This window comes from Lissotriton vulgaris, chromosome 12 (assembly GCF_964263255.1).
Source record: "Lissotriton vulgaris chromosome 12, aLisVul1.2, whole genome shotgun sequence".
Taxonomy (NCBI): domain Eukaryota; kingdom Metazoa; phylum Chordata; class Amphibia; order Caudata; family Salamandridae; genus Lissotriton; species Lissotriton vulgaris.
Genome location: NC_141700.1, coordinates 737,336,545 through 737,352,432, shown reverse-complemented (window position 1 = coordinate 737,352,432; position 15,888 = coordinate 737,336,545). Strand labels below are relative to the sequence as shown.

Here is a 15,888-nt window from a genome sequence, read left to right as displayed (position 1 = left end):
CATTCCTCAGCGCCGGGACACCCCCGTTGGGGGTAGCTGTGCGATTCAATAAATGTCAATAATAAATAAAATAAATAAAAATACAGATTTTTCCATGTATACATTTTCCAAGAAAAATTGCTCTATACCCAGTAAATAAAAAAATACCATTGCAAGTTGCTGCTCAGTTTTTGGATCTGGGTTCGTTGGGTTCTTAGTGAAACTACAAGTACTATATATCCCCACAACCAAGAAGGTTCCAACGGATGTAACGGTATATTGTTTTCCAAGAGCTGTCAAAATTGCAAGAAGTTATAGGTGAAAACGTTGAGACAAAAGGCTGTTTTTTTCAACAAATTTTCAATTATTCCAATATTTAACTGTTAGTTTCTATAAAGAAACCTTAATGCATTTAGGCAAATTACCCTTTTCTGAATTCAGAATTTTGTCTACGTTTCGAAAATGTATAGCTTTCCAGGATCCATTATTGCTTTCAAACTCATTTCTACCATTAACTGGAAGGAGGTGGAAAGCTGTAAAAATAGCAAAAATAGGCTGTGTCCCAGAAAAATGCCAAAACTGTGTGAAAAATGTTGGTTCTCTGACAAAAGACTGTCATTTCCTAAAAGCTGAGAAAATGGAGACTTCAACCCCATAAACCCTTTTTTGATAACATTTGCAGGGAAAAACCCAGAGGCTTTCATTTGCAGCCCGTTTTTCCCATTTTTCTGAAGAAAACAAAAATGTCACTATATTTTGGTTAATTTCTGGGACCCCTCCAAGGGAATCCACAAACCTTGGGCACCTTTAGAATCCACATGATGTTGGAAGAAAAGGACGCAAATTTGGCGTGGATACCTTATGTGGTCAAAAGGTTACAGGGCCCTAAGCGCGCACTACCCCACATCGCCAAAAAAGGGCTTAGCACAGGAGGGGAAAAGGCCTAGCAGCGTAGAGGTTAAAATATACTGCCTACCATTATGGATGACATGTGACCTCTACCCTCTGTAGTCTTCATTGTCCTATGCACATTCCATATACATTGATTTTGACACTTGCATGATTCATTGCCTCTGTATAATGTGTATGTGATGTAAAGTTCTCTGACTCCCTATGCTGGTATGAGTAGTACTGTAAATTAAATACATGTGACAGAGGGGCTATGCAGAGATGAGAGGCACTCTTTTAGGGCAGTAGTGAGACAATCCGTGGAGCAGGAGCTCTTTGAGGAGTCCAACCAAGATTGATGCACCGGGCACCACTAGCATAATATCCTGCCCTGCATAACATCATTTTTGAAAGATACTCCACATAGGGATCTATCTTAGTTAACAAATGAAAGACCTTTTCTAATCACATTATGAAAACAGAATGCGGATCCGAACGTTCCCACAAATTATAGCCCTATCTCCCTCCTCCCGGCCTTCTCCAAAGTGTTGGAAAAACATGTTAATAAAGTGATCATGGAGTAGGCAGAAAGTTACAATCTCTTGCACCCCACTCAATCTGGCTTTAGGGCCAATTATAGTACTGAAACAGCTCTGCTGGAGGTGACAGAACATCTCAAATATAAGTTAGATCAGGGGGGCAGAGCGATTCTCATATTACTTGATCTGTCAGCAGCGTTCTACACAATGCCAGACGTGATGCTCCTCGACAGACAGGAAGATGGGAATTGGAGGTCAGGCACTAGCCTGGATAACATCCTATCTTAAGGATAGAGAACAGGTAGTATGAACTCCCCTTTTACACCCCCCATGCCCAGTATGCAAGTAGGAGTCCCACAGGGCTCTTCCTTCAGCCTATCTCTTTTTAATTTATATATGTCACCTCTAGCACCCCTGGCAGAGGCAAATGGCGCCAAGATAATTTCATATGCCGAAGGCACAGACTTCGATGCAGACATAACATGAGCTCCCAAGTTCAGGCCTTGGTGGGAACCTCTTTTGGCTTATACCGTATGCTGAAAAAAATTCCCCCCACTCCTCCCACTGGACTCCAGGAAGACAGTGCATCAGGCGCTGGTTACATCTAGATTAGACTATGCCAGTGTTCTTTACATGGGTCTACCGGACTTCCTCCTTCAGTGCCTCCAGGTGCAAAACTCAGCGGTTAGGGCGATTCTCAGATTGAAACATAGGTCTCATATGGCCCCTTATCTTGAAGCCTTACACTGGCCTCCAGTAAGTGAGCAGATTTAATTCAAGGCCATGGTAATTTTTGTTAAAGCCCTACATGGTAAGTGTGCCGGATATCTCAGAAGGCGCGCTTGTCGCAATGCACCTACTAGAGCACTTAGATCTTCCTCTACTGACTTCCCATGCATCCCTAAATTACGCTTGTTATGCAGTTACAGTAAATCCTTCATCCTTCTGGGTGTTCAAGCATGGAACAAACTTCCGGAGGCTCTGAGAGTATCCACGGATCTGTCTACCTTTATGAAACAGCTAGAAACATGGCTTTATAAGAGTTAAGTTGTCCTCAGGTGCAGTCATGTGTGAACCTGTAGTGCTGGACACTGCTGATGGAGTAGCTGTGTGCTTTAAAAGTTCTGTACATTCATTTATTCAATCATTCATTACACCATCTAAAGTTTGAGTATCATATTGCAGAAATAGAAAACAGTTAGAAGGGGAGTAATGTTTCATTACATTGTCCACCGAGCTTACAAACTTATACAAGTTCAGATTTGTTGTTATTGTCTTTTTCCTATTAGTTGATCCCTTGTGTTCATAGTAGGTCTTAGCAAAATGATATAGCATTTTGGAAGAAATATGCAGATGAATAGCCCAGCACTGGATGAGATGATGCCAAAGACTTCAACGGCAACCATGTATTTCCCTTGAGTGCTCAGATAGCCTGGGATGAAGGACACCCACACACTGAGGAACACCAGCATGCTGAACGTGATCCACTTGGCCTCATTGAAGCTGTCAGGCAAATTCCGTGCCAGGAATGCCATCAAGAAGCTAGCACAAGCCAAAAGACCCATATATCCCAGCATGCACCAAAGAGCAGTATCTGAACACTCATTGCACTGGAAGATGATTGTCTCAGTCTTCAATGTCATGTTCTTCTCTGGGAAAGGAGGGCAGAGCAGCAGCCAGGTGGCACAGATGAGGACTTGGACAAATGTGCAAACAGACACAATAACCACAGGAACCTGAGGGCCCAGCCACCTCCTCATGTTACTGCTGGGCTTTGTGGCATTAAAGGCAATGACCACCATGATTGTTTTAGCTAAAACACAGGATACGCAGAGAACAAATATGATCCCAAAAGCAGTTTGCTGCAATAAGCATGTGATTACCTGAGGTTCCCCAATGAAGAGCAGAGAGCAAAGGAAACTAAGAGTCAGGCTACCAAGGAGAAGATAGGTCACCTTTCGATTGTTTGCTTTCACAATTGGAGTTTCTTTATATTTGATAAAAATCCGGTACACAATAATTGTAACAATGGTACACAGCATCCCTGAAGCAGCCAGAACCAATCCAAGAGGCTCCCGATAAGAAAGGAATTCGATTTTCTTCATGAAACAGTCAGTTCTCATCCCATTTGGCCATTGGTCCTCTGGACAACTCCAACAATTACTGGAATCTTGAAGAGAAATATACTGCTTAACACTACTGCAATACAAACCACACTGTCTTATGTTGTGCATTCTGCCCTTAATAAAATGCACGCCACAAACGTCTTGGGAAGCATAAATGTGATGTGTCTCCTGCAATAGTCACCGTTTGATTTGTGTCTTTGATATTGTAATGACTGAGAGCATATTAAGGGCTAGATATACTAAGGGATGTTGCTGTTGCAAATTGCAAAATCATAATATCACATGTCACACTGCAACCCACTTGCATTCCTCAGTTTCAGACCAGACCTATTAATACATAGGTCAATTCACAAAAAAAGACGGGTCGCAAAAAGATGGTGCACATTTTATAACTGGTTGTGAGAAATCAGAACCTGTTTGTATTGTCTCCCCACTTTGTGCCACATTTTGACTAAGCTGTTTTTATGACACTGATTGTCCCCTGAACTCTGCTAACCAAAACCAGGGCCTGTGCTCTGATGATGAAAAGTACATGGTTACATATAATTATTATTGATAATGACGGATTTCTGTAAGTCCCTAGTATATAATAAAGGAATGGGGATTCAAACTACCTATATGTCCCTAGCATATAATAGAGCAGGGAGGTTTATAGGCCCAGTAGACTTCCTGCACTAGAGTGAGCACTGCTGAATTGCCTGTTGTTATTTGAAAATCCAGCCCTGCCTTGCAGGCTGCTTTTAATTTGCAAATAAATACAAATTCGACTTTGGAATTAAAGGTATTTCCAAAGTCACAAACTACCTTATTTTTTACATATAATTCACCCCTAAGCGCTCTCCCCCAGGTGACCCAGTGGGAGGGTGCCTTGTAACTATAATTGGGAACATTATAAAAGATGTTTTATAAGTCCTGGTGAGGGAAAAACTGCCAATTCTGTTTTCACCATTGGAGTGAAAGGCTCAATAGGCAAACATTTTCTGTGAGCCAAAATCCAGCTTTCCAGCTGCCTTTTCCCGATTGGCCAGAATTTCCAGGACTGTGCCAGAGCTGCTTGATGAGGTGTGAAGTGTTCTGCCAGAGTAGATAATGGATTTCCTTTGGGAGGAGAACTTTAGCTGCAGAAGCCAAAAGGCTGGAAGAAGGTGGGAAAACCAAACTGGACTTCAAAGAGAGAATGAAAGTTTGAGATCAACAGAGGCTGACCCTCACATTCTGTGCCCCAAGCCACACAGGATCCTCCGTAATTAGATTAATATGAAGGTTGGAAGGGATGTGGAGGTGAAACTTAGCCACACCAGTGGGTTGGCTTAGCCAAATCTAACCCCAAAGGAGAGATCTTCTCCATGTTGGATTTTGAGAGAATGGTGCTTTCTGGGGCAAGAATATGCCACCCATTGGAGGGAGTGGTCATACATCTGGGTGGCACCCTGCATCTAATTAGTCAGCCCCCCCGCTTGATACCCTAAAACTGTAAGTAAATATGGGGGGAGAATAGCTTGGTACTAAAAAGAGAAGAATGACTGCCCTGCTTGAAACCTGATCTGCACCCCAAATGTCTGAACTCTGAAGGACTGAACTTACTGCACATTGTGGGACTACACACCTAATGACTTTGCCTTGCTTCAAGAAGGATTAAGGAGTGGACTCCCTACAGCAGGAACTCTCCATCCTGGAAAGGGCTCAGTGGACGTTTAAGAATTTCACCAGGTGCATTGTTGGGGGTGTATGATGGTACAACGTGTGCTTTTACAACGTGTACCGTTACAACGCAGGTTTTACAACGCAAGTTGTTACAACGACTTGCGTTGGGGGGCGCTTGATAGTGAATAGTTTAATTTACTATTCCAACTTCAGTCCCCATGGATAGTAGGGAAGGTGTTGGATAGTAAATTAAACTATTACCTATCCTAGAGTGCCCTCCAGCGAAAGCCGTTGTAATGACTTTTGTTGTTAAACCTGCGTCGTAACGGTACTTCGTTGTAAAAGTTCCGTTGTAAAGGACGTTCCCCATTGTTGGAATTGTAGTCTCAACATCCCAAGGAACGACTCTCAGAATCTAGAACCCCTGGTTTGGTGTTTTGGACACTTTGAAGCCTCAAGGAGACCTTCTGGAAGAAGTTCCAGAAGCTCAGAGAAGGTTGCATCAAGTTTTGTAAAAAGCTCCATCTGCTGACCAGTTGCATTGTGAGAGTTGTAGTCCCAGATCCAGGAGGCAGACAAGAGCATCTGTACCCTTGGCTGGTGCTGTGGACCACTTTCCTGCATCAAGAAACACTTCTGAAAGTAAGTGTAAAGAACTCTTGACTTTGTCCCAGTCCAGCAGGACCTTTTAACCCTTTGCTCACTTTTTACTTCTAAACTCTAGTGTTACATTTAATCATATCTCTGATTGCTTACATGCGATTTTTGTTGTTTTGGTTTCTCTTTGCTTGTGAGAATATAATCTATTTTTACAAATTGGAATAGAATTTTTATTGTGTGTTGTGAATTACTTATTCAATGTATTTCTCTAAAATAAAATACTTTACACACCTGTCTCCTAATTTCTGCCTCCCTGTTAGTAGCCAGCTACCAAGGGTTGAGCAGTGGAATAACTTATTAAGACCCTAACTGAACCTTTCATTGTGTTTGTGGCCTTATTACCAGTGGTTAGTTAATACTTATCTCTACTAATAAACCACTTATCAACACTGCTTTTTAAGACCAGAACAGTTTGTTTGGCCCTTGGTCGTCTTCGGCATAGTCCCATTATATTGTGTCCATTAGGATGAAGTCTTTTTTTTATAGATCATCCCACCTCTTGCTGTTTATATGTATGACATTTTGCTGAGAATGAAAGGATCTATATATGTTGTGTCCTAAATGGAGCAACTCTTTGCTCAAATTGCAGTACTAATAAAAGTGTGGTCCCCTGGTGTGCATCTGGCAACCACTTTGAGTAAAGATACACATCGCAAAACAGGAGGTCCATGGCTTCCAGTGGTGCAGCTGGTGCAATGCACCCAGGCGCACAGGTGAAAAGGGGCTCAACTACCACAGCACTAACCCCTTAAGCCCTGAGAGGGCCCCTAAAAACCTTGCTGAAGTTCTGAACAAGCAAGATGACATTACATTTGGCACCTGATACACAAAGGTAAACTTACACATTTGTGTAAGTTAAAGTTTGTTTTAGAATTCCGAAACACTGATTTAATAGTAAATGTATCACTGTGGAGACTCTGCAGTCAGGCGGGGAACTCAACACATAAAAAGATACAACATGCCTATCTTTTTATTTGCGGAGCTTGTGCAGTTTTACATTTACTATTAAATCGAAATTTGTGAATTCCAAATCAAACCTAAACCTGCACAAAAGTGTATGTTTAACTGTGTGAATCAGGCCCATTGTTTTTATTTTATCACATTTGCTGTGTGCTCAAAGACAGAGGTCAAAAGTCAGACTAATCCTTCCCACAAATTGCTGTTTATTCTTTTAACATGAAGACTGGTGTTTATTTAAGTATAATGAGTTTGTAAAGTCAACTGTGTGCACATTTTGCTGGTGACAAAGGAGAGTCTTTAGGATGCCATTTTCATTTAAGAGACAACAAATTCTAAATACCTAAAAATGAACTGTACAAATATTTCAAAATAAATAAACAGCTAGGAAGGCACAAATAAAACATTTTTTTCTTCTAAATTTAAAGTGTTATGGAAACAAAGATTTTAAATGGATCAAAACAAGCCAAGTAACTTTTCTAGATGTTGGCCACCGACAAATATTCTCTTAAAACCAATTTGACCAAATTATCATTTGTGTGCTATATAGTTTTGTCAGTAAAACTACATGTCTGTACACATTTAGTGGTCTTTTTAATGGGAAATGTGCTTTTTGTATATGACAGTGGCTACCACACCATGCTTTAGTAATATATTTGTGCCAGTGTACTCCCAAATACAAAACCAGCTACACAATACACCCCCACCACTTTTTTGCTGAATGGTCATGGCTAATTTGTGACAGTAGTTCTTTGTGTGATGCTTGGATTTTTCAGAATCACCATGAGTTCAGTAATGTAACATTGATGGCAGAGCCGCCAGTCTGAAAATGGTGACATCACCACTGCTTACTGAAGCCAAAGGAGCTCTTCGGCACACCCTACATTAATTTATTTCAGCCCCACGAAGTTGGTAGTTCCCTGTTCTGCGGGTGCGGGCACCAGGGCCTGTTGCGTGTTTATCTAGGTTCCTGATCGATACTGTGACCTTATGCCCCTATTCGGCTATAAATCCATTTATTCCCTATATTGGCATAACCGTTCAAGTGCGATTTTCTGAAAAGTCATCTCTGGCCTCACACGAACAGAGCCACATTCCAGCATGACTCTCTGCCACTTCCTTTGTGACCAATTAGTGCAATGACAGAGCAGTAGTCACTATCTGATATTCCTAGATAACACTCCGAGTTCTTCAACAAGATAAAAACTCAGCAAACCTGGAAATCCCCGCTTGCTATGTTTTGATTAGTAATGGAACTCTAATGAGCAACTGATAACTATCACTTCCTAGTGACATCTTTAATTGACGTCTTATGTCCAGCAAACTTGCGTCAAACCCGGCACCTGTCAGGTATAAATATTACCAACGTTGCCTTAAGCAATGCCTGTTGTACGAGCTACTGAAGCCAGCTGCCTGCACGACCCCGTGTTGGTAAATCTAGCACTCTGTCGCTGCAGCCTGCTATCCTGTGGTGGTGAAGCTGCTGATACCATTATCGCCGCTAAAGCGCGAACTATGGTGCAGTACGCTTAAGGAGCTGAACAGCCGTCCCTCTGCGAAGACATCCAGCAGATTCCAGCTGCCCGCGGACGCTGTCCCCCCTCCTTCCTCGACGCGCTGAAGAGCAGCCGCTGCCTTTCTCGTGCAGAGAAATCCAGCCACAGCGCTTCCGGTTTACCCTCGCGGGTGACTGGGATATCGAGAGAGACCCCTGAAGGAGATACCAATCCTCCATCATTCTATTCAGAGGTATGGTGTTGACTAAACCCTTAGACGAGAATTCTTGAAACAAACCTTGGCAAAACCAACTTAACTTAAAGCTACTTACTTACTCCCCTTTCACGTGTTAGGCTTAGGTCAGGCACACTGGGGTAGGCTTAGTTAGAAGCACCAGTTGAGTATGTTAGCCTAATGTATATATGACTGTATATATGTTTTATTACTTTTAAACCATTGTATGGCTAAGAAACCATATCAATGCTTTTACAGTTCTATTTCGCAATACTTATCTTACTGTACGTACTTTTTATAATAACAATTATTGCAATTGTGGCAATACATTTCTCTTGTACGAGAAGAAAGACTGTTCAATAAATGTTAACCCTTTATTGACAAACGCCCGTCTCTCTATTCTCTACATCTCGTGAAAGTAAACTGCACTAGACTGACTGAGTGAAATCTATGTCTATTGTTTCACACGACCCTAGAGATTGACTCTTGATCTGAGGAGCAAAGTTGTCATGTTGCACGGTTGTTGGAAAGCTGAATCCCTTCTTGTCTGTGCCAAGGAAGCTGATCACTTCCTATGCAGAGAAGAAAGTTTCCAGTGACCTCTGAGCTAGTTGGTAACACAACCCAATTAAGTTTAGCATAGTCAGTGGAGGCCTGGAATATCCGCAGTTCCACGTCGATACTACTGTTTATGTTATTCCAATGCGCAGGGCCTAGTGGGAAACTAGGAACTACACTACATGGCGCCCAACGTTTGGTAAGGCGATAAACTAACGCAAGACTTGTAGAGTAACTCAGTCGTGCATATTTCACACCCCTTTCTCCCGTAAATACTCCAATAGACATCTGGAGTGGGTGAAAGGTTAAAATCCGCCCGACCTTAGTAGGAAGAGATTCCTATGTAAAGCTCTGGTTTATTCAACGTTGAAGGATACAGTGTTCCAAAATATTGTGCACCTAATCTTTGTCTCCTTGGAGACCTACTCTGCAAAACCTGCATTTATACAATGTCAGTAGAAAATAACGGAACCACTGGGGGCGCAGCAGATGCGACTCAGCAAGGTCCCGAATTCACAGACCCGGATGCAATAATCATCCCGGCACATTTAAGAAAATCTATAACTTCAAAACTTATAGTAAACGGACTGACACCTCAGGGTGGTACAGTAATTTTCGTGATAGAGGCTCACGAGTATCGGCAGACAGAGGTATTCTATTCATGGATAAACTTTCCAGCGGTAAACGCTAGAACAAAAGAGTTTCACTATTACAAAATAGAGAAACCTCCGGAAGAGTACGCTCCTTTCGAGGAGATTGAAATTCCACTTAAATTTCAAGAGCACCTGCTCTGGTTTAATGGCGCCCTAAAACATACTGATCACATTACCAGGCTCGGTCCACTAGGTAGACCAGGAGCCACGTGGCCGGTTCTAGCCAGCTACACACCACATCCTGACATTGCAAAAATGTCTAAGGAAGAGCTGTTAGTACAGCTAAACACATTAATAAAAATACATAGGCAATTAGTCCAATATGTAATGCGGACTGCAACAGTCCAGCCAGCTGTTAATACACCACAGCTGACCCCTCATCAGGGGAACACAAATAAAATTACACCACAGAACATACAGTCATGTCTTGGTAAAACACCCGTAAAACGGGAACAAATTCCTTTCTGGTTATCCCAGAAAATCACTCAAATAGAGGCAGTATTTCCTGATACTACCCCTATTGAGAAACACAGAATCTTGACCATCTGCCTTCCTATGGGAATCGCACCACACGTGGAGGACTGTGACACTTGGGGTACAGTCTTTGCTTCCATTTACACAAAAACACACGGTGTTCCGTCTATGGCGGTAATACCAGAAGTGCTAAAACAGATTCAAAATGAATTCGGTCCAGAGCCCGCTTTAAATCTAGGTATGAAATTACTGAAAGACTTCAAGCAGGTCACGGCTATATTATTAGCCAACATAAAGGGAGAAGCAGCATCTGTGGCGATCCGCCAGAAGTTGAGGGAAACAGATATAAAAGATCCTGTTGAGCTTGCAAAAATCATAGAAAAATGCTATGAAGAATTAGGTAGAGACAGCTTGGGTGGAAAACCAGTTAAGCCCCAACTGCTCGAAAATCCTGAAAAATTATTTATTAAAAATAATTTAAATACTCCTAAAAAGAGCTGGGATGGAAATAAACAATCCACTCCCAAGGAAAAAGTTTTCCAGTCCAGGGGAAGGTCTCCTCGACGGAGGGAAAGAACTCCGACTCGAGAACGCCAGTCTCCCCAGAGGGAGCCCTCTGAGAAAAGATATAACCTTAGAAATAGGGATAATATAAAAAAACCTGATAGATATCAAAGTATTGATACACGTCCCTCTCGATCTTTTCCACAGAATTCGGAAAGAAGAGGACGGTCAGACCCAGGAGAGCACACCAAGTCCAAAGACAAGGAACCTGCTCAAAATAAGAAATCTCAATTTCAGACAAAGAAGGTAGCCAGTATTAGAGTAATCAACCATGCCGAGAATACTGAGGACACAGTTGAAAAACGGGGAGTGGGCATTGACAATGTTGGACAGTGCAGCAGAAATCAGTATAGCGCGCAAGATCTTGATGAGTCATCTGGAGACAGTGGACACGAATGAATACATTCAGGTTGAAACTGCCGACGCCAGACTTAGCGAGCCCCATAAAATATACGAAATAACATTGCGTATAGAGGGTGATAAGACTAGGAAAATTAAGGGTCTATTTTGGGATAAGCTCTCAAAAGGCTATGATATTCTGTTACCTGAAAAAGATTGGCCCCCGGAGTTTGTCAGGGAGTGCCCTCGTGGCGAAGAAGTGATTATGCCTGCCTTCTCGAATCACATTCCGATTCATAAAAAATATACATATGCAAGGAAATGGGCAGTGGCCCAGGCACCTGCATTATATAAAAATCATGTAGGATGGGATGAGGATTCACCTCCTCACAAAATCCAACTAAAAAGTGAACCAACTGCCCAACGGCAGTATCCCATAAAGCAAGAAGCTAAAAAACAAGTCAGGGAGATCTTAGATAAACTTGAGTACCAGGGGGTGATTGAAACATGCACCTCTCAAATGAACAATCCTTTGTTTCCTGTCTCCAAGCCAGACAATTCATATCGTCTAGTTTTGGACTACAGACACCTTAATACATGTTGCAAAACTTTTGCAGTACAAAACTCGCATAGTGCAGCCCTAATGAATAATATAGTTAGGAAAAAATATAAAACGACATTAGACATATCTAATGGTTTCTTTTGTCAAAACATTGCACCAGAAAGCAGATATTTGACCGCTTTCTCTGCATTTGGGTCGCAGAAAAAATTCTGTCGACTCCCACAGGGGTTCAAGAACAGCCCAGGACTATTCTCAGCTAGGGTAACAGAGTTACTACAAATCTATGATGATGAAGCATTGTCTTACGTAGATGATATTTATCTCACAGACGACGACTTGGATACTCACTTGAAAAGAGTGAACACCATTATACTTGGGTTCGCAGTAGAGGGTTACAAATTCAACTTTAAAAAGTCCCGAATTGCCCATCTGACAGTACTATTTTTAGGGTACGAATTATCAAGTGAAGGGAAAAGCCTAGCGGACAACTTCTTAGAGAAGTGCGCTGTACTCCAAGCTCCAAAAACGCTGAAGAATTTACAATCAATACTAGGTTTTCTGAATTTTGGAAGAACTTACATACTAAATTACGCAGAGAGGGTTAAACCTCTCTACGAACTAATTAAACCTGATTTTAAACAAATCAATTGGACTCAAAAACACACAGAAATTTTGAGATCACTGCAAACAGACATGTTAGCAAAAACAAAATTAGATACACGTGACAACACACGTGATCTTGTAATCCGAGTCATCTCAGGAAGATGCGGATTCACGTACCTGACCTCTAATGAGGGAGAGAAGGTACCTATTTCAATTAAATCTCACTTGTACACACAAGCAGAAAAAACATTCAGTCCCACAGAAAGAACTGTGAACGCAGTGCAAATCGCATTAGCAAATGAACGAGAACTAGCACACGGCAAACGGATTAATATCCTTACAGCGGAATCCGCCTTCGAGGCGCTATTCAGCCCAGTAAACCTGCCTACAGTGTCGCTGGATCCGAAATGGATACAGTGCATAGATTCTCTAGGAGCGGAAGACGTGAAATACTATTTCGCCCCGCAATACGAAGAACTGAATGATTTAGAATATGAAGAAGAATATCCTCTGCCAATCGAAATTCTGCCTCTCCCACAATACGCCTGTATAATCTATACAGATAGCTTTGTACAGCATTTCAACGTAGAGAGAAAATCCTACGATGCAGCATGTGCGATCATTAAAGGTCATTGGCTGTGCGGTAAATTCAGACCGAAAGTAACAAAAACTGAATCTGTAAGAAAGTGTTCGGTTCAAAGAACTGAAATCAGATCTTTAAAGATGGCGCTCGAAAATGCAGAACGTGAATTCCCGACACTTATAGTGTGCGATTCTCATTTTTGCGTCAATTCTTACAACAATAAACTGCAGAGTTGGATCGAAAACGACTACAAAGATGACACAGGTGCCACAATAAAGCATAAATTGCTCTGGAACGAGGTAGCTCTTTTACACAAAGAACTACAAAAGACTCACGTGATTCACGCACAGAGTCTTCAACGTGATGGCGTTCACGTTGCAGGGAATTCATTGGCTAATACAGCTACAGCGGAAGCAACTAACCCGGCTTCCGTAGCTACAAAAAAGCGTACAGATAAGTACATAGACGGGGAAACCATGCTGGCAGTAAAAACGACCGTAAAAGGCGACTGTGCAGCACTACCCGTAAACTATCCACTCAATTATGCATACATAATCGATGCAAACTCCGTTCCTTTTGCTCGAATCCCTGGAGTGGGGGACAGAGTAATTCCAAACAGGAGCAGGAGGGGCTTCCTCTTACTGGAAGCACACATGGGATTGGGTCTGAGACACCAAACAATTAAGGATTCTCTGAAAGAATTGCAATCAGAGTACTGGTGGCCGGACATGAGTGAAGGAATTCATGACTTCGCAAAGAACTGTCCAGACTGCAACAGAGATCGCAGTGATGAACCGGCAAGTATAGTTTCAGAAATCCTGATAGACTGCATAACGCTGTCTATCTGCGCAATCAAAGAAGAGAAGCGCGTCCCAGTGTACACCATTAAGACGAAAAGCACTTAAAAAATGAGGCCTCCAGCGCTCGGCTGACGCTAGAACGGTTATAAAAGATTTGCGAGTCTTTATCGGCACATACGCAATTACCACGTTCCATTCTGACCAGGGTCCTGCTTTCAGCTCTCGAGCTTATAAGGAGGCCATGGCCAGCATGGGAATTGGGTTGCGGTATTCTTGTCCGTCATACCCCGGAAGGGAACAGTGTGGTAGAAAGAAAAAACCGTGACATAAAGCAATCTATAACAGCGAAGGTATTAGGTTCAGGCGCTGGGTGGGTCAAACATTTAATAAGTGTCCAAACAAGTCTTAACAACATGCCAAGAAATTCTCTAAAAGGTTTCAGCCCATACGAACTATTGTTCGGAATTAGAATGCGCGTTCAGGACCTCGATAGTCAGATGTCAGTGGTACAAGAAGAAACAACGCACTTTGATGTAAAAGACCGTTTGGCTGTTTTACAGGAACTGAATGAAACAAGAAAATCATTAAGCAACATAAAGTTAAAGCAACAGCCAAGTACCACTGACGAGGCACCACCCGCAACAGCCCCAGCAAGGCCTGTCTGGATTCCAAAGATTGGGGATCTAGTCAGGGAAAAGATCGCGGTGAAGAAGGAATTTGGGCCTTCTTACAGAAAAGCAGTACCTGTCTTAGCAGTCACCGGAACAAGATCAGTTGTGCTACCGCCCCTTGCTGGTAAAAAGGAGAACAGAGTCGTGTCTATCGATCTGGTAAAACCACAAGCATGTGGCCTATAATCAACAGTAGGCCCAGTGGACTCCCAAGAAACAACAGAATACCCAAACTTGCAACAATCCAAGAGGTTCAAACTGAAAGACTAATCACATTTGATCAGCCTGCAGTGCACAATGAAGGACTATGCAATAATGCCATGGAACTCGTGCCTCTTGAAACACAGATTGAAACAGTTCATCAAGAAACAACACCAGTGGCATCAGAAAGTGCTACAGATTGAAAGAACAATCCCATCAATTGACAGAACTGCCTCTGGTTATTTCATCAATTTCGACAACTTCTCTGAAGATTTAAATGACCCCGAAGTGATGCCAGAAACAAAAAAGTCTTTTAAAGAAAAAGCAACGGAACTCTTTCATCAACTGAAGGAAATCTACCTTATTTCCCCTTGGCTAGAGTTCTGGTTCGGTCTAGGTGTATTTTTCCTCTTGCTTTGGCTCATCATGGTACTGTGTTTGGGAAAATTCATTGAAGGAAAATATATTACAATGGACACAGCAAGTCAGAACATCAACCTAGTCCTGAAACCACACAGATCATCCCACGTGAAGAAAAGAGAACTGTCAACAGTAAATGTCACAGCAATTCCAATACCTGGTGGGGTAGTATGGGAGAAAACAGACTATGAGATCTATGGTCCGGTCGAAATCCTGAGGTATCCTCATCAACTAAGGGTTTCCTTAAGTGACTTTGTGACACCTAGTACATTCTCTGATGATTGGGACTTTAACAGTATTAATGACATGATGTCTGATTTAGTAATGTCAGCTAGATTCACAGATCATGATTATTTACAAGGTTCATCTAGTTATGAGCAGTTATTCTGTTATACCCACTATGGGGATCATTACTTGCATAAATCTGCACAGCCTAGAAATGTTTTTATGTATAATCAATGGGAACATTGTTCTACACCACCTAAAAGCAGTTCTAAAGCATTTTTTGAGAAATTCAAATACTTCTCAGGGTTTAACACCAGTGATGCAGAAACGTTTTATTATAAACTGTTAGACAAAACAGGAATGAAAACAATGCTGACAAATTCTAAATTGATATATTCAGAAGCATTTTATGACAAAATGATGACATTTGGTTTTGATTACTGGAAAAATAATATTGAAACGAAAACAATTTGGGGTACAAAAGATTGGCAGGTGCAAGGCATAGAAGCACTATTTAGAACCTGCATGATACCTGAACAAATGTTGTTTTTAAATGACACAATACACCAAACATCTTGTCTTGGCCTAGCTAAGATCAAAGACCTTAAAAAACCGCCTATACCAAAGCCAATACCTGAGAATGCAACCACAGATATTGAATTAGACATGTCACAAATTTTACATTTCAACAGAACACATCCTGATTGGAAA

The 15,888-nt window shown here is 41.8% G+C and overlaps 1 protein-coding gene across 1 annotated transcript in view; it reads right to left on the bottom strand.

Annotated features, from left to right (window-relative positions):
• Window positions 1-2,674: 2,674 nt before the first annotated feature.
• Window positions 2,675-15,888, bottom strand: part of LOC147678456 (extracellular calcium-sensing receptor-like) — a 98,658-nt gene continuing 85,444 nt past the window's right edge. The window contains exon 7 of the mRNA XM_086945639.1: window positions 2,675-3,576. Coding sequence (XP_086801765.1) covers window positions 2,675-3,576 — 902 coding nt within the window. The remainder of the gene's footprint in view (window positions 3,577-15,888) is intronic.